Genomic DNA, 19,062 nt, shown 5'->3' on the forward strand with positions numbered 1-19,062 from the left:
TTTTTTTTTTTTTTTAATTTTTTTTCAACGTTTATTTATTTTTGGGACAGAGAGAGACAGAGCATGAACGGGCGAGGGGCAGAGAGAGAGGGAGACACAGAATCGGAAACAGGCTCCAGGCTCTGAGCCGTCAGCCCAGACCCTGACGGGGCTCAAACTCACGGACCGCGAGATCGTCACCTGGCTGAAGTCGGACGCTTCACCGACTGCGCCATCCAGGCGCCCCTGATTTTGATTCTTTAAAACATCGCATCAACATATTTACCTGGATGACTGAGCGTTGTTCTTTGTTTGTTTGTTTGTTTGTTTGTTTGAGTCCCCCTTTCTGCTTGCTTAAATACCAGGCCGAATCCCTGCCTTCTCGGGGGGAGCCACTCCGAGACAGAGCACGGAGCTGTCTTAGTGGGCGCGAGGCAGCAAAAGGGGGTGATGGGCGGCAGTGGGGTAGCCACCTGGGGATATCATCTGAGTTTGTTGACAGCGTTAAAAAGAGCTAACAAGCCGCGGGGCCCCCCGGGGGGCTCGGTTGGTTGAGCTTCCGACTTCGGCTCAGGTCACGATCTCGCGGTCCGTGAGTTCGAGCCCCGCGTCGGGCTCTGTGCCGACGGCTCGGAGCCTGGAGCCCGTTTCGGATTCTGCGCCTCCCTCTCTCTCTCTCTCTGACCCTCCCCCTGTTCATGCTCTGTCTCTCTCTGTCCCCAAAATAAATAAACATTAAAAAAAAAATAAAAAAAAATTCAAGAAAGAGCAAACAAGCTGTGTGTCATGGGGTACAGTCCTGTCAGAACGGACAGTGACCACAACGTTGGCGGCAGGACTAGGTTTTGCCCGCTCGGTTGCCGGATCCTGGGGATGTCCAAGGATTTTAGCAGGAGGTGGCAGGGCGGCAGGTGTAACCCCGTAGCTGGGTCTGGCCCTCCGCATCCCCGTTTCCCTGGGGAGAAACCTGGGGCTCCAAGAAGAGGTGTGATGGGCTCCTGGCCGCATAGCTCTGATGGGCTCTTCTTGCCTCTCTCATCCCACCCAGGACTCCCTGAATTACAGCACCCCTGACTATGCTGAGTATGGCTGGACCGTGGACCCGTACATGCCAGTGGACAAGTCTTCTAGAACGCCCGCCCTGTCTGCCCCGAATGTGACTGCCCTGGTCATCTTAGCGGTGGTCTTCCTGGTGGGCGTCCCGGGCAACAGCCTGGTGGTGTGGGTGACGGGCTTCGAGGTCCGGCGAAACATCAACGCCATCTGGTTTCTCAACCTGGCGGTGGCCGACCTCCTCTCCTGCCTGGCGCTGCCCATCTTGTTCACATCCATCGTCCAGCACGGCCACTGGCCCTATGGCGAGGTGGCCTGCCGCGTCCTGCCCTCCCTCATCCTGCTCAACATGTACGCCAGCATCTTGCTCCTGGCCACCATCAGCGCCGACCGCTTCCTGCTGGTGTTTAACCCCGTCTGGTGCCACAACTACCGAGGGGCCCGCTTGGCCTGGGCGGCCTGCGGTGTGGCCTGGGGCTTGGCCCTGTTGCTGACCATCCCGTCCTTCATGTATCGCGTGGTGCGCGTGGAGGCCTATCCGTTCAAGATGGAGTGCGGCGTGAGCTACGGGAGAGACGGTTTCGTCACCGAGAGGGTCGTGGCCATCCTGCGGCTGGTGGTGGGCTTCCTGTGGCCGCTGGTCACGCTCGGAATCTGTTACACGTTCCTCCTGATTCGGACGTGGAGCCGCAGCGCCACGCGCTCCGCCAAGACGGTCAAGGTGGTGGCGGCGGTGGTGACCAGCTTCTTTGTGTTCTGGCTGCCCTACCAGGTGACGGGGATGATGCTGGCCCTGTCCGACCCGCTCTCGAGAATCTTCAAGAGCGTGTCGGCTCTGGACGCCCTGTGCGTCGCCTTCGCTTACGTCAACTGCTGCATAAATCCCGTCATCTACGTGGCGGTGGCTCGGGGCTTCCACGCCCGCTTCCTCAAGTCCCTCCCCGCCAGGCTCCGGAACGTGTTGACCGAGGAGTCCGTGTCCCGGGACAGCAAGTCCTACACCCTCTCCACGGCGGACACCCCAGCCCAGAAGAGCCAGGCGGTGTGAGGGGCGCGCTCCCGGCCGCCCTCTGCTCGGCGCCCCCACCTTCCCACCCGTGCGGTTTCTCTGGGCTCATGGTAACCGTGACCTTGGTGAAACCGAAGTACCGGGAGCAACCCTGCCCCCCTCCCCCCGCCAAACAGCTCTCTGTCTGCGCGTGCGCGTGCAGCTTGTGACTAGGACACATTCGCTACACAGACGACAGATGGGAAGGTCGTAACCTCTGCAGAAGAGTGAAGGGCGCCTGCGCGGCTCAGTCGCTTGAGCGTCCGACTTCGGCTCAGGTTCACGAGCTCCCGGTTCGTGAGTTCGAGCCCCACGTCGGGCTCCGTGTTGACGGCTGGGAGCCTGGAGGCCTTTTCTCTCTCTCTGCCCCTCTACCTGCTCATGCTCTGTGTGTGTGTGTGTGTGTGTGTGTGTGTGTGTGTGTGTCTCTCTCTCAAAAATAAATAAACATGGGGCGCCTGGGTGGCGCAGTCGGTTAAGCGTCCGACTTCAGCCAGGTCACGATCTCGCAGTCCGTGGGTTCGAGCCCCGCGTCAGGCTCTGGGCTGATGGCTCGGAGCCTGGAGCCTGTTTCCGATTCTGTGTCTCCCTCTCTCTCTGCCCCTCCCCCGTTCATGCTCTGACTCTCTCTGTCCCAAAAATAAATAAAAAACGTTGAAAAAAATAAAAAAAAATAAATAAACATGAAAAAAAAACTTATAAAAAATAGTGAGGTATTTATATCACTGGAGAGCTGGAACAAAATGTAACAAGCGTCTCAAAAGGCATTTTTGCTCGTTGATACGCGGGCGAAGCTTTTCTAAGTGGGTGGATCTAGGGGCGCCTGAGCGGCCTGGGGTTGAGCGCTGACTTCCGGCTCAGGTCATAATCTCGTGGTTCGTGAGTTCGAGCCCCCAGTCGGGCTCTGGGCGGACAGCTCGGCGGAGCCTGGAGCCTGCTTCGGATTCGGTGTCTCCCTCTCTCCCTGCCCCTCCCCTGCTCACGCTCTTCCCCCCCCCCCCAATAAATAAACATTAAAAAAAAGCCCAACTAAGTGTGTCGATTTAAAATACAGTAGGTTAGGGGCGCCTGGGTGGCTCAGTCGGTTGAGCGGCCGACTTCAGCTCAGGTCACGATCTCGCGATATGTGAGTTCGAGCCCCGCGTCGGGCTCTGTGCTGACAGCTCAGAGCCTGGAGCCTGTTTCAGATTCTGTGTCTCCCTCTCTGTGACCCTCCCTCGTTCATGCTCTGTCTCTTTCTGTCTCAAAAATAAATAAACGTTAAAAAAATTAAAAAATATATAAAGTACAGTGGGTTAAAATGTTACTCAATTGGGGTTTTTAAAAAAATGCCTTAAGTAAAAAAGAGGTTAGATGGTCCCAGTCAGAAGCAAGTGTGAGGGAAGCTTGCTGTAAGGGGAGGTTAAGAAACATTGGTTGGGCACCTCCAGGGGGGAAGGAGGTCACGCGGGAACTTGACGTTTTACTTTGTAAACTGCTGTTTTGTTTGCATTTCTCAAAATAAATAAAAGAAAAAAAACCAAGAAACTTTAAATTTTGGTTATCACTGCGGACTCACGCGTAGCTGGCTGTGAGTGATAATACAGAGGGATCTTCTGTGCCCTTGACCTATTTCGCTATGGGAACACCTTGCAAAATGACAAGATCACGACCAGGATGTGGACACCGATATACTCGAGGTGCAGGATATTTTCGTCACCACCTGGATCCCTCATGATGCCCTTTTGCAGCCCCCACCCCCCACCGACTGCCCTCCACCCTCCCAGCCCGGTCTGGGGCCCCTGGCCACCACGGTTTCACTCTCATCTTCAATTCGGTCCCTTCCAGGAACATTATGTCAATGGACTCATTCAGCGTGTAACCTTTTGACTTTTGAAAAAACTAGTCTGCTGCGCTTGAATGATGAACATAGGGGCGCCTGGGTGGCTCAGTGGGTTAAGCGGCCGACTTCGGCTCAGGTCATGATCTCGTGGTCCGTGAGTTCAAGCCCCGCGTCGGGCTCTGTGCTGACAGCTGGGAGCCTGGAACCTGCTTCGGATTCTGTGCCTCCCTCTCTCTGTGCCCCTCCCCCGCTCACGCTCTGTCTTTCTCTCTCTAAAAAATAAACATTAAAAAATTTTTTCTTTGAATAATGAAAATAAAAAACAATAAATGTTGAAATGCTGTGCTACTTATAATTGACTGCAAAACAGTTCTGTTTAGTGTTTTGTGTGCGTGCGTGTGTGCAGATGGGCTAGAAATATCGTATAGACCAGCGTCATTCAACAGAAACATGCTGTGAATCTCACAGGTAGTTTCCAGTTTTCTGGTTGCCACACTAAAAAATTGAGAAGAAACGGGGTCACCTGGCTGGCTCAGCTGGGAGGGTGTGTGGCTCTTGATCTCAGAGTCGTGAATTTGCACCCCATGTTGGGGGTAGAACTTACATAAATAAATACATACACTTAAAAAATAAAGAAGAAATGGATGCAATAATAGTAATATATTTTATAATTATATTAACAACGACATGAGTAGCATAGTGATGATGAATATAATATATTCATGAACATTATACAATTACGTATTATATGAATATCAATATGTTCTATAGTAATTGTGTGTATATTTATATTTCAAAGATTTTATTTTATTTATTTATTTTAATGTTTATTTATTTATTTTTGAGGGGAGGGGCAGAGAGAGGGAGAGAGAGAGAGAGATGCCCAAGCAGACTCTGTGCTGTCAGCTCGAACTCATGAACCCATGAGATCATGACCGTAGCGGAAGTCAAGAGCCTGATGCTAACTGACTGAGCCACCCAGACGCCCCAAAGATTTTATTTTTAAGCAATCTCTACACCCAGCGTGGGGCTTGAGCTCACAACTCTGAGATCCTGACTGAGACAGCCAGGTGCCCCTATTAATAATTACATTTATAATCAAATAAAATCAAAATGTGTAACTACGTTACATAATGTAGAACATATATAACACATATTAACATTATATGAATGTATATAATTGACATCAATGTATTATAGTGATAGTAATACTATCAATATATTTATTACATTGTTATATACAATGATATTTCATATATAAAATATATTCATGCAGTCAATACTATATTTCGCCTAACAATATATCCAAGATATTGCTTTTATAATTTTTTTCCCCATTTCCCTCCTGTAACTGTGTGTTTAATTTGAGAGACAGAACAAGCAAGAATAGAGGAGGGGCGGGGAGAGAGAGAGAGAGAGAGAGAGAGAGAGAGAGAGAGAGAGAATCTTAAGCAGGTTGCACGCTCAGTGTGGAGCCTCACGTGGGGCTTAATCCCACGACTCTGGGATCACGACCTGAATCCAAATCAAGAGTCGGACACTCAACTCACTGAGCCACCCAGGCGCTCCCAACATATTTCCTTTCATTAATTTTTAAAAAATGTTTATTTATCCTTGAGACAATGCGAGAGGCAGAGTGCAAGCCTCGGAGGGGCAGACAGAGGGCAGACACAGAATCTGAAGCAGGTTCCAGGCTCTGAGCTGTCAGCACAGAGCCCGACGCGGGGCTCAAACTCACGGACCATGAGATCATGACCTGAGCCGAAGTCAGATGCTTAACCCTCGGAGCCACCCAGGCGCCCCGAACGGCCAACCGTTCGGCACCTGGGTGGTTCGGTCGATTGAGCACCGGACTCTGGATTTGGGCTCGGATCATGAGCACGGCCAGCTTTCCCGGGGGTGGGGAGTCGGCTGCAGACGGCGAGGTCTTTCCCTCACTCTGATCTGGGAGGGAGACGTTGTCCCAAGAGCTGGCGCCCCGCAATGGTCTTCTGGAAACACTCGGAGGTCAACGCGTGGGATCCAGGTGGCTTCTCTGAGGTGGTGAGCCGCCCTGCCCGGGGAGAAGGAAGTGGGCTGAAGGGCCCGGTCGTTGCCACATCTGGGGTTTGGGGGGATCTGCTGGCTCAACAAGTTCTGAGGAGGAAGTGGGGGAGAAAGAAAGTGGATGACTGGGTTTGGCTGAGCTGGCTGTGTCCGTCCCCCGCCCCCTGCCTACCACCGCCACCAAGTGCCCCGACACCCACCCACCTATTCCTCAGACCTGGCTCCCCCAGGCCCCCGGGGCAAAGCCTCCTCCCTGCACCTGTGCCGTGTGACCTCCCCGAACACCACACCTCTAACCCCCAGGTAGGTGCTGTTCCAGATCAGCACGGTCTCATAGGAACACAATGCGAGCCATGCGTGAAATCGTCCGTTTTCTAGCGGCCGGGCAAGAGGCAAGCAAAGCGAAGCAGAGAGAATCAGATACAATTAATTTGGGTGTTATTTATACTTTTAAAACGTTTGTTTATGTGTTTTGAGAGAGAGAGAGACAGAGAGAGCGCGCGTGCGCTTGTGTGTGAGCGGGGGAGGGGCGGAGAGAGACAGGGAGAGAGAATTCCGAGCAGGCTCTGTGCTGACCGCAAACTCGGGGCTCGATCCGGTGAACCGTGGGGTCGTGACCTGAGCCGAAATCAAGAGCCGGACACTTACCCGACTGAGCCACCCAGGCTCTGTACTTCTGGAGCTCTATGTGTCTAACGCGCCCAGGTTCTAGGGTGACATTCTACACTCCTGTGATTCAAATGGTCTGTGACTAACACTGTAAGATCCCTTGGGTCAAATAGCCATTCACCCTTTCAGGCTTCTAGAATTTTGTTAGGGTGGGGGCACCTGGCCGGCTCAGTCGGTAGGGCGTGCGACTCTTGATCTCGGGGTTGCGGGTTCGAGCCCCAGGTTGGGGGTAGAAATTACTTAAAAAATAGAATCTTTAAAGAAAATAAGTGAATCTACAAAATGACGTTCGGGTGAACCCTGTGAAATTGCCAAACTTCATCCCATTGTGGGGTGAGGAGGTATAATGGCTTATTGTTTATTATTTTAAAAAATTGTAAAATACAAGTCACGCAAAAAGTCACCATTAATGGCATTTAGTACATTCCCAGTGGGGTGCAGCTGTCACCACGATCTGGTTCCGGAACATTCCCGTCACCCCAAAAGACACCCCTCCCTGCCCCCCAGCTCCTGGCAACCACTTACCTGCTTTCTCATCAGATATTTGTCGGAATGCGACCTATTTGCACCCACAACATGGCAATTTCCTATGTCAACTTCACCTTTTTTTTTTTAAGTTTATTTATTTATTTATTTTTTAATTTTTTTTTCAACGTTTTTTATTTATTTTTGGGACAGAGAGAGACAGAGCATGAACGGGGGAGGGGCAGAGAGAGAGGGAGACACAGAATCGGAAACAGGCTCCAGGCTCCGAGCCATCAGCCCAGAGCCTGACGCGGGGCTTGAACCCACGGACCGCGAGATCGTGACCTGGCTGAAGTCGGACGCTTAATCGACTGCGCCACCCAGTTTATTTATTTTTGAGAGAGAGAGAGAGAGAGAGGCAGAAAGAGTGGGAGAGAGAGAGAATCCCAAGCAGGATCCATGGCAGAGCTCGATGCGGGGCTCGGACTCCCAAACCGTGAGATCATGACCTGAGCTGAAATCAAGAGTCTGACGCTTCACCGACAGAGTCACCCAGGAGCCCCTCTCAACTGAACCTTCTAAAGTGTTCTCCTTCGGGGCGCCTGGGGGGCTCCGTCGGTTAAGTGTCCGACTTCGGCTCAGGTCATGATCTTGCAGTCTGTGAGTTCGAGCCTCGCGTCGGGCTCTGTGCTGATGGCTCGGAGCCTGGAGCCTGTTTCGGATTCTGTGTCTCCCTCTCTCTGACCCTCCCCCATTCGTGCTCTGTCTCTCTCTCTGTCAAAAAATAAATAAAAACATTAAAAAAACTTTAAAGTGTTCTCCTTCTAGATTCCCTGTGTTGAGGGGCTAGGACTTGGCATCTCGTGGGATGGCTGTAAAGGAATCCCACCCCCTGATTGGCCCCTCACTTTTTATAAATCTGTCGTCCCCACCCCCTCATCCCTCGCCCCTGGCCTCTGCAGCCTGTAGAGACACTGTCCTCAACCCACAGCATCCCCCAGACCCCCAGCGCCAGGGACACCGGAAAACCCCGGCCTCCCAGAATCCGAGAAACGTGCACCCCGAGACTCAGGGGCTGAGTTTTATGAAGATCTAACGATTTGAGCAGTTTTAGCCCAATCTATAAACTCCGGATGAGACTGAGGACCGACAGTCCCCGGGTCTTTTCGGACCAGGACAGGTTCCCATAGGGTGTGGGAGATGAAGGGGTCTCCCGGAGCAAGGCAGGGACGGAGGGGACAATTGTGACCTCGGGAAGGTCTGGGGCCATGACAAGGTTTAGCCAAGACGCGGTCACCCAGGGAAGGGCCGGGAGACGCCCCAAGTCGCACAGTGAGTTCCATCCAGTTTGTTGACTCAGAACAACTTCCTCTAACAACATGATTTTACTCTCTACACAACAGCAAAAGAAACATTGTAAATACGTCCCCTCAGCCCCTGAAGCACACACAGAGAGAAGTACAAACACAGAAAACTGCTGAATAGCGGCTCTGGGATCGGAGAGTCACTTCCTCTTGCTAAGCCTGCGTCCTTTTTTTTTTTTTTTTGGTCACGTTTACTTATTTTTGAGAGAGAGAGAGAGAGAGACAGAGCGTGAGGGGTGTTCGAACAGAGAGAGAAGGAGACGCAGAATCCGAAGCAGGCTCCAGGCTCCGAGCTGTCAGCCCAGAGCCCGACGCGGGGCTCGAACCCACGAACCGTGAGATCATGACCTGAGCCCAAGTCGGACGCTTAACCGACGGAGCCACCCGGGCGCCCCAAAGCCTGCGTTCTTAAAATGTAAATTTTAAGAGTTTCTGTTACAGTCTTTCTGCTGTGGATTTAGCACAGGGGAAGCCACCTCCGACGTGCCGGGCACTGTCGGATTCGTATGTGTGTTTTAAATCTCTTTACCGTTTTTTTTTTTTTTTTTTTTCCTGCTTTCTGCAGAAAGTCCACTGCACAGGAGAGGAAACTGAGGCTCAGAGAGGCGGAGACCCCCCCTCCCCCCCTCCCAAACTCCTCAGCAGGGGACCTGAAATATGAGTCCTTCTCGCCCACGTTCTCAGCCTTTGCGGCTGTGCTGGGAGGGAGGTTAAGGACCGTGCGGCCAACATCTTCCCATTCTAAAGATGGAAAACTGAGGCTCACAGGAGGGATAGGATTTGTTTGCGTTTTGTCGGCTCTGAGGCCTCAGGCCCTGTGTTTGGTGGCCTTGGGCTTTTTGTGGGGACCGTGACCCTGAGCCGTCTCCCTCAGCGCAGGGAAGGCGGGAGGCGTGTTTATCTGCCCTTGGGGCTCTGCGGAGGGAAGAGAGAGAGGGGCTGGGCACACGGTTGGAGGCTGAGAGGCAGGGAGAGGGCGGCGAGCGCTTGGTGAGGGTGACCTCAGAGGGTCCCATGGGAGAGTGAGTCTAGGCCCAGATTCCCGCCCCCCCCATCCCGCCCCGCCAGGTCTTGAAGGTCAAACTGCACGCAGGTGTGGCTTCCAGGAATCGGTGACTGGTGACATTGATCCTGGGGTTGGTGACACGGGGTCAGCCCTCCACCCACCCGAGCCCTCTCCGGCTTCATGCGCTGCCCGGTAATTTTGGGATATGTGAGTCATGGGAAGAGTACAAGACAAACACACCCCGGGGAGTAGGACAAGGCCACTCCTGTTTTTCCTGGCTGTGGAGATCTGCTGGGGCCCGTGATTCGGCGGTGCCCGGCGGCATCCCGTGGGAGCCCTCGGCCAAGGGGACGGGCTTCCAGGAATCCCCCCCGCCCCGCTGCCAGACGCCCGGAGAGACCTCAGACCTCCCGGGTCCCGGCTGTGAGCCCGGCTCGTGCTTCAAGTGGCATTGGGTCAAGATGAGGGTCCTCTTACAAGAGACGGTAAGGATGGAGGGAAGGGAGGGAGGGAGGCGTCGCACCAGCTTGGCCTTTCAGACGAATGATTGTCAGAAGCTGGGAATCAGTCCTGGGACTGGAGAGATGGAACCCTCTCACCATTCCGTTGCGATTCCAGACCCTTGGAATTTACGCGGGCAGCCAGGCAGAAAAGCTTGGGGCAAAGGACCCACGTAGCCCTCCCACCCAGGTGGAGGTCAGTCTTCAACCTCCAGGATCTCGGGCAGTTTCTGGAGACCCCAGCAAATGGCAACGCGTCCCGTGACCTAGCCCTTCGACTCAGTCATCCCACTTCTTAAGACTTTGACTTTATTTTCATGTGTAACATACACACACACAAAAGTGGGCACGTCAGAACCAGGAGACTCAGCGTATCCCCACGAGCCGAGCTTGCACAGGCAGTGAGCACCCCGGTCAAGAAACAGCACAATCCACGGGGCGCCTGGGTGGCTCAGTCGGTTAAGCGGCCGACTCCGGCTCAGCTCATGATCTCGAGGTCCGCGAGTTCGAGCCCCGCGTCGGGCTCTGTGCTGACAGCTCGGAGCCTGGAGCCTGTTTCGGATGCTGTGTCTCCCTCTCACTGACCCTCCCCTGTTCATGCTCTGTCTCTGTCTCAAAAATAAATAAACATTAAAAAAAAATTTAAGAAATAGCACAGTCCAGGGGCGCCTGGGTGGCTCAGTCGGTTGAGCGTCAGGCTCTCGATCTCGGCTCAGGCGGTGATCTCCCCGTTTGTGAGATCGAGCCCCGCGTTGGGCTCCTCGCCGAGCGTGAAGCCTGCTTAGGATTCTCTCTCCCCCCCTCTCTCTCTCTCTGCCTCTCCCCACTCTCAAAATTAAAAAAAAATTTTTTTAAGGTTTATTTATTTATTTGGAGAGAGACAGAGACAACGTGAGCGGGGAAGCGGCAGAGGGAGAAGGAGACAGAGAATCCCAAGCAGGTTTCGTGCGGTCAGCACAGAGCCCGATACGGGGCTCGAACTCCCGAAAACGCAAGATCGTGACCTGAGCCGACACCAAGAGTCGGACGCTTCACCGACTGAGCTACCCAGACGCCCCTCAACATACATAAATATTAAAAATAAAAAAAAAGAAATAGCCCAACCCTGGTCCCAAAGTGCCCTCCCGTTCCCCCAGTCACTAACCCCCCCCCCCCCGATAATTCTTCTGCTGGTTTTTTTTTCTTTTTTCTTTTTTTAATTTTTTTAACGTTTATTTACTTTCGAGACAGAGAGAGACAGAGCATGAACGGGGGAGGGTCAGAGAGAGAGAGGGAGACACAGACTCTGAAACAGGCTCCAGGCTCCGAGCCGTCAGCCCAGAGCCCGGCGCAGGGCTCGAACTCACGGACCGCGAGATCGTGACCTGAGCCGAAGTCGGACGCTTAACCGACTGACTGAGCCACCCAGGCGCCCCTCTTCTGCTTGTTTTTGAACTTGATGAGAATGATACTACTCAGTCAACCCTCCTGCGTGTCTGTCTGGATCTCTCCCCTCAGCAGTGTATATATGAGATCTATCCACCTTCGCGTGTGTGGTTTGCTCATTCTCATTGTTGTAGAACTTTCCACCGCAGGAATATACCCTGCTCTGTTTATTCGTTCCCCTGTGGGTGACTATTTGGGTGGTTTCCCAACATGGGCTGCTGTGAACGTGACTCTTCTGGCAAAGGTCTTTTGATGAGCAAACGTCTGCTTCTCTGGGAGGTGGCGGTGAGGTATCCCATGTTGGGTTCAAGTCCATTCTGCTCCACGGTTCCCCCGGGCCCCAGGGGTTCCAACACGACAGGCTGATTTACAGACACACGTGTGCCAAGAGCACTCACACGGGTGCTTGGGACCTCAAGGAACCGAAAGAAGCCGAAGTCACCCGTTTGTTTCTCGGTGCCTCAGTTTCCCTCTTCATTCTTTCACTCGCCAAACATCCCCTAAGCACCCGCTGTGGGCCGGGTGCCCTTCTAGATGCCGGGGACACAGTGGAGCTAGAAGTAGCCAACAGTTTGGGAAATGGGGCATAACAATGGCACGTACCTCATAGCGTTGTCTTAAGGGTTATGCCTGGTACGTAGTAGGTGCTCAATAAATGTCATCTGCTCTCTTCATTGTTATAAAGTAATAATAATAGTTATTTTGGTAATTATGTTTTACATGTAGATATAGTTATGTGAATATAGTTTATTGCACAAAAGGTGATAAAATAATTAAGCTGCTCGTGACCATCATTAAAACTGTCCTTTATTGGGGCGCCTGGGTGGCTCCGTCGGTGAAGCGTCCGACTCTCGGTTTCAGCTCAGGTCATGATCTCGCGGCTTTGCTGGTAGCGCAGAGCCCGCTTTTGATTCTCTCTCTTTCTCTCCGCCCCTCCCCTGCTCACGCTGTCTCTCTCTCTCAAATAAATAAACTTAAAAAAAATTTTTTTTTTCAACGTCCTTTATTTAGTCTAAGGCTGGTTAATGAGCACACCCCGTCCAGCCAGGGGGCCGATTGTGAACCATAAGAAAAAGGTGGATGTGGGGCGCCTGGGTGGCGCAGTCGGTTAAGCGTCCGACTTCAGCCAGGTCACGATCTCGCAGTCCGTGAGTTCGAGCCCCGCATCAGGCTCTGGGCTGATGGCTCAGAGCCTGGAGCCTGTTTCCGATTCTGTGTCTCCCTCTCTCTCTGCCCCTCCCCCGTTCATGCTCTGTCTCTCTCTGTCCCAAAAATAAATAAACGTTGAAAAAAAAATTTAAAAAGAAAAAGGTGGATGTGTGTGCAGATAGGGAAACAGATCGAAAACACGTTGCGTGGAAAGGGCTAAGAGATGACCCAGGGGGTGCTGGAATGTTCCATCCCGTCTGACATCTGAAAAGGGAAAAACCACAGACTGGTTGAGCTGCCAACACGCGGAATGCTTTCCAGACTTTAACCAGTAAAAGCTGGGCAGGGCGGGGGTCTTAGGGTGGGAGAGAGGGTGCGTGTAGCAGCAGCTGACATGTCACGTGCTCACTGTGGACCGGGCACGGGGTTCGGCTTGTCGCCCCAATTCACTTACTGAATGCTCGCGACACCTCTAAGGGAGGAATATCATTATCCTCGTCTCACAGACGGGGAAGCTGAGGAACAGAGAGGTTCAGTGACCCGCCCAGGGCCACACGGCTGGTGAGGGTTTGAATTTAAAATTTTTTTTAATTTTTTTTTTTTTTTTGAGACAGAGAGAGACAGAGCATGAGCAGGGGAGGGGCAGAGAGAGAGGGAGACACAGAATCGGAAACAGGCTCCAGGCTCCGAGCCATCAGCACAGACCCCGACGTGGGGCTCGAATCCACGGACAGCGAGATCATAACCTGAGCCGAGGTTGGATGCTTAACCGACTGAGCCACCCAGGCGCCCCTGAATTTTTAAAGCCTGCACACACGCACGCACACACACACACACATACAAAGTGGCCGGGCCTCTTAGCAGCTAGTTGGCAGCTAGTTGGCGGGGTGGAGGGGGTAGAAGGTGTCCCAACTTCCCCTCTTCTCTTCCTGTTGTGGCAATGCCAGATAGAGCTCTGGGGAGGGCCAGCCAGCCCACGAAGACTCCGCAGACAGCCACAGGGTCAGGTCTGACATTATGGGGGATCGTCTACGGTCTACCTGAGCCCTTTGTCTGTGCCACGTGATTTACACACACCAACTCCTCAAGGCCTCCTTCCCCTCCGCCCCAAACCGATGAGGTAGGTCCACCTCCGTGACTCATTTCTCAGATGAGGAAACCGAGAGAGAGCCAAGTGAAACTCAGTTACAGAGCCCAGGTCTGCTCCGGGCCACGGGCTGTCCTGCCTTCTGAATCTAAGATTTCGGGGTGAATATATTCTAGGGCCCGGAGGTCCGGGGTGGGGCCAACCAGTTCAAAACTCGGCTCTGTTACTTGCTTAGCTGGATGGTCTTAGGGAGGTCATTTCTCTGTGCCTGTTTTGTCACCTGCAGAAGGGGTGCAATAACAGTGTTAGAATCAGAGGGTTGTTATAGGGATCGAATGATTCACTGTTCCTTGAACGTGACCGGCCATGTTCTCACCTCAGGGCCTTTGTACTGGCTGTTCCCTCTGCCTGCAACTCTCTTCTCTCAGATCCCCACACGGCTCATCCCTCTCGCCTCCTTTATGGCTTTGTTCGAACGTCACCTTCTCAGGGAGGCCGTCTTTGACCACTTATTTAAAATTCCCTGTGTGATTTTTTTTTTTTTTTTTTTTTTTGCCATAGCATTTATCACCTTCTAAGATACTGTATTTTGCTTCTTTATTCCTTGCGTGACTTATGCCTTCCTCGTCTGCCTCCATCCACCTAGAATGTCACCCCGTTGTGTATTCAGTGCCTGGAACAGACAGGGTACTCAGGTGCTAACTTGAATGAATGAATGAATGAATGAATCTCCTAACGGAGAATTCGAGATTTTATTTTTCCTGTTTTCCTGACACTATCATGACTCTACAAAATTGCTCTTAGTAGGGGGCGCCTGGGTGGCTCAGTCGGTTGAGCGTCTGACTTTGGCTCAGGTCACAGTCTCGCCGTTTGTGAGTTCGAGCCCCGCGTCGGGCTCACTGCTGTCAGCGCGGAGCCCGCTTTGGATCCTCTGTCCCTCTCTCTCTCTGCCCCTCCCCTGCTTCCTCTCTCCCTCAAAAAATAAATAAGACACATTTAAAAAAATTTTTATTTATTTTTGAGACAGAGAGACAGAGCATGAGTGGGGGAAGGGCAGAGAGAGAGGGAGACACCGAATCTGAAGCAGGCTCCAGGCTCTGAGCTGTCAGCACAGAACCTGATGCGGGGCTTGAACCCATGAACCGCGAGATCACGACCTGAGCTGATGTCGGACACTCAACCGACAGGGCCCCCCCAGGTGCCCCCATAGAGGACATTTCCATGAACACACAGCGCTGCTCTGGAAATTCCAAATAGTAATTGGCTAGGGTTCTAATATAATATTTGGGGATTCCAAAAATTGTTTTATCACGATCATTTTTTTATATAAAAATATTAAAAAAAATTTTTTTTCAACGTTTATTTATTTTTGGGACAGAGAGAGACAGAGCATGAACGGGGGAGGGGCAGAGAGAGAGAGGGAGACACAGAATCGGAAACAGGCTCCAGGCTCCGAGCCATCAGCCCAGAGCCCGACGCGGGGCTCGAACTCACGGACCGCGAGATCGTGACCTGGCTGAAGTCGGATGCTTAACCGACTGCGCCACCCAGGCGCCCCTAAAAATATTTTTTTAATGTTTATTTATTTTTGAGAGACAGAGGCAGAGCACGAGCGGGGGAGGGGCGGAGAGAGAGAAAGAGAGGGAGACACAGAATCCGAAGCAGGCTCCAGGCTCCCAGCTGTCGGCACGCAGCCCCATGCTGGGCTCGAACTCATGAACCATGAGATCACGACCTGAGCTGAGATCAAGAGTCTGTCGCTGCACCCCCTAGGCCACCCAGGCGCCCCGATCGTGATCGTGTCGTGACACTGTAGCGTTCCGGAATTCCCAAATGCTAAGAAGCCTGGGTTGTAACAGTGGGACATTCTAGAATTCCCGCATGCTCTGGGGCTAGTTCTGGAATTCCAGGATTCCAACGGGGGGAGGGGGTGGGGGGCGGGCGTGCTGACCGTGGCATCGTCCTCGAAGTCCAAGTCGCTCCCCAGCTAGTCGCAGGACCCGAACGCGCTGCGGTTCGGAGGCCGTCACAGCGTCTAGTCTCCAAGCCGCTAATGGGGCTCCCACCCCCTAGGATTCCGGGGACCCGGGGGGCGGGTGGGGGTTTCCTCCTCACTTTCCACGCCTTTCTCCCCGGTTCAGGTGTCTGGGGCCTGGATGGAGAACACGTCGGTCAGCTACGAGTATGGGGATTACGACGGGATTCCGGACCTCCCCGTGGACTGCATGGACGGCACCTGCGTCTCCAGCGACCCGCTGGGCGCCGCCCCGTTCCTGCTCTACGGGGCGGTCTTCCTGCTGGGCGTGCCGGGCAATGCCGTGGTGGCCTGGGTGTCCGGGAAAGAGGCCCGCCACCGGGTCGGTGCCAGCTGGTTCCTCCACCTGGCCGTGGCGGATCTGCTCTGCTGTTTGTCGCTCCCCATGCTGGCGGTGCCCCTCGCCCGCGGGGGCCACTGGCCGTACGGGGCGGTGGGCTGTCGGGCCCTGTCCTCGGCCATCCTGCTGTCTATGTACGCCAGCGTGCTCCTCCTGGCCGCTCTCAGCGCGGACCTCTGCCTGCTGGCCCTCAGGCCCGGCTGGGGGGCCGCGGCGGGGCGGGCTCGTAGGGTGCAGGCAGCCCGCGCGGTCGCCTGGACGGTGGCCCTGTTGCTCACCGTGCCTTCGGCCATCTATCGCCGGCTGCACCAGGAGCATTTCCCTCAACGCCTGGAATGTGTAGTGGACTATGGTGGGTCCGCCGCGGTCGAGAACACCGTGACCGCCACCCGCTTCGTCTTCGGCTTCCTGGGCCCCCTGGCGGTCGTGGCCGGCTGCCACGGTGCCCTCCTGTGCCGCGCGGCCCGTCGCCGCTGGCCACTGGGCACGGCTGTCGTGGTGGGCTTCTTTGTGTGCTGGGCCCCCTACCACGTGCTGCGGCTGGTGCTCGCCGTGGCCGCCCCGCACTCCGCGCTCCTGGCCCGGGCCCTGCGGGCCGAACCCCTGGTCACCGGCCTGGCTCTGGCTCACAGCTGCCTCAACCCCATGCTCTTCCTGTATTTCGGGAGGACGCAACTGCGCAGGTCACTGCCGGCCGCGTGTCACTGGGCCCTGAAGGAGTCGCAGAGCAAGGATGAAAGCGTGGTCAGCAAGAAATCCACCAGCCACGACCTCGTGTCGGAGATGGAGGTGTAGGCTAGAAGGAAACTGGTTTGTGTTCTAATGTCCGATTTCGCAAATCTGGCTTCAGGCACGGCTGGATCCAGGGGCTCAACGATATCATCACTGATTTCTCTATCCATTCAACATCCATTCGTTATGCACCTGCTGTGTGTAAGGCCCTATTATAGGCACTGAGGAAGTGGCAGTGACCAAAACAGACACAGACCCCTCCCCTCGGGGAGCTGGCATTCTAGTGGACAAAGACGGACAGAAGCAAGACAATATTCTCGTGGACGAAGACCGACAGAAAGCAATGGAAAAGTGAATATGGAATACATCAAGTGGTGATAAGTGTTAAGAAATCTAAAGGGGACGAAAAGGGCTGAGTGAGGCAGGGATATAGATCAGTCAGGCAAGGCTCATCGGGTAAGGTGATATTTTAGCCAAGACCCGAGGAAGGGAGGGAGAGGTCATGCTTAAAGTATGTTAAACACGGGGGCTCAGCAAGTACAAAGGCCCTGAGGCACAATGTGCTTGGCATATTCCAGGAAGAGTGAAAGGGCCAGTGTGGAGGGAGCAAGAGGGAAAGTGGGGTGAGAAAGGGAGAGAGATGGTGGGGGGCCAGATTTGAAAGCCTCTCAGGCCATAGCAAGTGTCTGGAGATCCATGGGAGTGTTCTGAGCTACTCTTATCAGTTAAAATACACAAGACCCAGTAAATTTGAGTTTCAGGTAAATAACAAGGAAAAGGTTTAAAATTTTTTTTATTTTAATATTTTATTTATTCTTTTTTCTTTTCTTTTCTTTTCTTTTTTCTTTTTTTTTCAACATTTATTTATTTTTGGGACAGAGAGAGACAGAGCATGAACGGGGTACGGGCAGAGAGAGAGAGGGAGACACAGAATCGGAAACAGGCTCCAGGCTCTGAGCCATGAGCCCAGAGCCCGACGCGGGGCTCGAACTCGCGGACCGCGAGATCGTGACCTGGCTGAAGTCGGACGCTTAACCGACTGCGCCACCCAGGCGCCCCAATTTTATTTATTCTTGAGAGAGAGAGAGAGAGAGAATGAGTGAAGGAGGGGCAGAGCAAGAGAGGGACACAGAATCCAAAGCAGGCTCCAAGCTCTGAGCTGTCAGCACAGAGCCCGACATGGGGCTCGAACTCACAAGCCATGAGATCATGACCTGAGCCGAAACCCAGAGCCAGATCCTCGACCGACTGGGCCACCCAGGTATCCCTGTAATTTTTTTTTTTTTCTAATCTACATCAGGTGCCCCTTTTCTGAGCACAAAGAGGTCTTGATCTGACTTAGATTTTAATAGGGTCCTTCTAGTTGCTGGTGGAGACGAGTCTACGGGGGTGGGGGGAAGGGACACGAGGAGCCATTGCAACAGCAAAGAGACTACTGCAATGGTCTGAGCAAAAAGTGATGGTGACTCGAGTCAGGGTAAGAGCAGAGGTAGTGAGAAGGTGACAGGTTACAGGTGTATTTTGAAGGAAAGCCTACGTCCTCGCTCCTTAGCTTGGTATTTGAGGCTTCTCTCCACTACTGGACACGTTTATATTCTAGTATATTCTTGTAGCAGAGAGAATAATGGCCCCTAATGAGGTCCACATCCTAATCCCCTGAGCCTGTGACTATGTGACCTACCGTGGCAAAGGGAACTTTGCAGATGTGATTAAGCATCTTGGGGGTGGGGAGACTATCTTAGATGATCTGCATGGGCCCGAGGGAATCACAAGGGTCCTTATCAGTCAGAGTCAGTGGCAGATGTAAAACAGAAGCAGATGCGAGCGACTGGAGACAGAATGCGGCCCCAGAAGGGGCTTACCGACACCTTGATTTGAGACTTCTGACCCCCAAAACCTACAGAATAAATTTGCATTGTTTTAAGTCACTACATTTGTGGCTACTTCTTAATTGGCAGCCACAGGAAACTCACACAGATCCTCTGAGCTGGATTAGTTCATGCTTCTGGGCCGTTTCCCCAAGCTGCTGCCATTGCCCAGAATGCCCTTTGGATCTGTGCTGCCCAATCTTACTCAAATTCAAATGAATTCAAATGCAACATTTAGTTTCTCAGTTGCATTAGCTTCGATAGCCATGTATCGCTGGTGGCTACCATATCGGGTGGTGCAGATATAGAACCCTTCCACCACTGCAGAAAGTTCTATTGGGAAGGGCCCCTGGAGAATCTCGCCTGCTCACATCTTTTAAGTCACATAGTAGTGGCACCTGGATATAGAGTCTTTGCTCCAGGACAGCATCTTACACATAGTTTCTCCTTTAGGGTAATTCCATCAACAACACA

The 19,062-nt window shown here is 53.1% G+C and overlaps 2 protein-coding genes across 6 annotated transcripts in view; both read left to right on the top strand.

Annotated features, from left to right (window-relative positions):
• The window catches only part of C5AR1 (complement C5a receptor 1), an 8,755-nt gene extending 6,317 nt beyond the window's left edge, over positions 1-2,438 (top strand). For 2 of the 3 annotated variants that reach the window (XM_040457530.1, XM_040457531.1), the window contains exon 2: positions 1,028-2,438. In XM_040457530.1, the coding sequence (XP_040313464.1) occupies positions 1,028-2,080 (1,053 nt within the window). In that variant the 3' untranslated portion in view covers positions 2,081-2,438. The remainder of the gene's footprint in view (positions 1-1,027) is intronic. The other variant, XM_040457532.1, reaches the window with a different exon arrangement.
• Positions 2,439-5,727: 3,289 nt separating this feature from the next.
• Positions 5,728-17,533, top strand: C5AR2 (complement C5a receptor 2). 3 transcript variants are annotated; one of them, XM_040457533.1, is made up of 2 exons: positions 5,728-6,251; positions 15,755-17,533. In XM_040457533.1, the coding sequence occupies exons 1-2, from the start codon at positions 5,886-5,888 to the stop codon at positions 16,781-16,783; spliced, it is 1,395 nt and encodes a 464-aa protein (XP_040313467.1). In that variant the 5' UTR covers positions 5,728-5,885; the 3' UTR covers positions 16,784-17,533. The 3 variants fall into 3 exon arrangements, with proteins under 3 accessions (XP_040313467.1, XP_040313468.1, XP_040313469.1); XM_040457534.1 differs by lacking the exon at positions 5,728-6,251 and adding an exon at positions 9,134-9,937; XM_040457535.1 differs by lacking the exon at positions 5,728-6,251 and adding an exon at positions 13,387-13,646.
• The last annotated feature ends 1,529 nt before the right edge of the window (positions 17,534-19,062 follow it).

This window comes from Herpailurus yagouaroundi, unplaced genomic scaffold (genome assembly GCF_014898765.1).
Source record: "Herpailurus yagouaroundi ecotype Mexico unplaced genomic scaffold, PumYag 220, whole genome shotgun sequence".
Classification (NCBI taxonomy): domain Eukaryota; kingdom Metazoa; phylum Chordata; class Mammalia; order Carnivora; family Felidae; genus Herpailurus; species Herpailurus yagouaroundi.

What these genes read in the sequence shown, in the direction of transcription:
- C5AR2 (XM_040457533.1), top strand. Translation starts at nt 5,886, where the DNA reads ATGGTCTTCTGGAAACACTCGGAGGTCAACGCGTGGGATCCAGGTGGC. An exon ending in ACCACACCTCTAACCCCCAG is followed by an intron (nt 6,252 to 15,754) that starts GTAGGTGCTGTT and finishes TCCCCGGTTCAG; the next exon opens with GTGTCTGGGGCCTGGATGGA.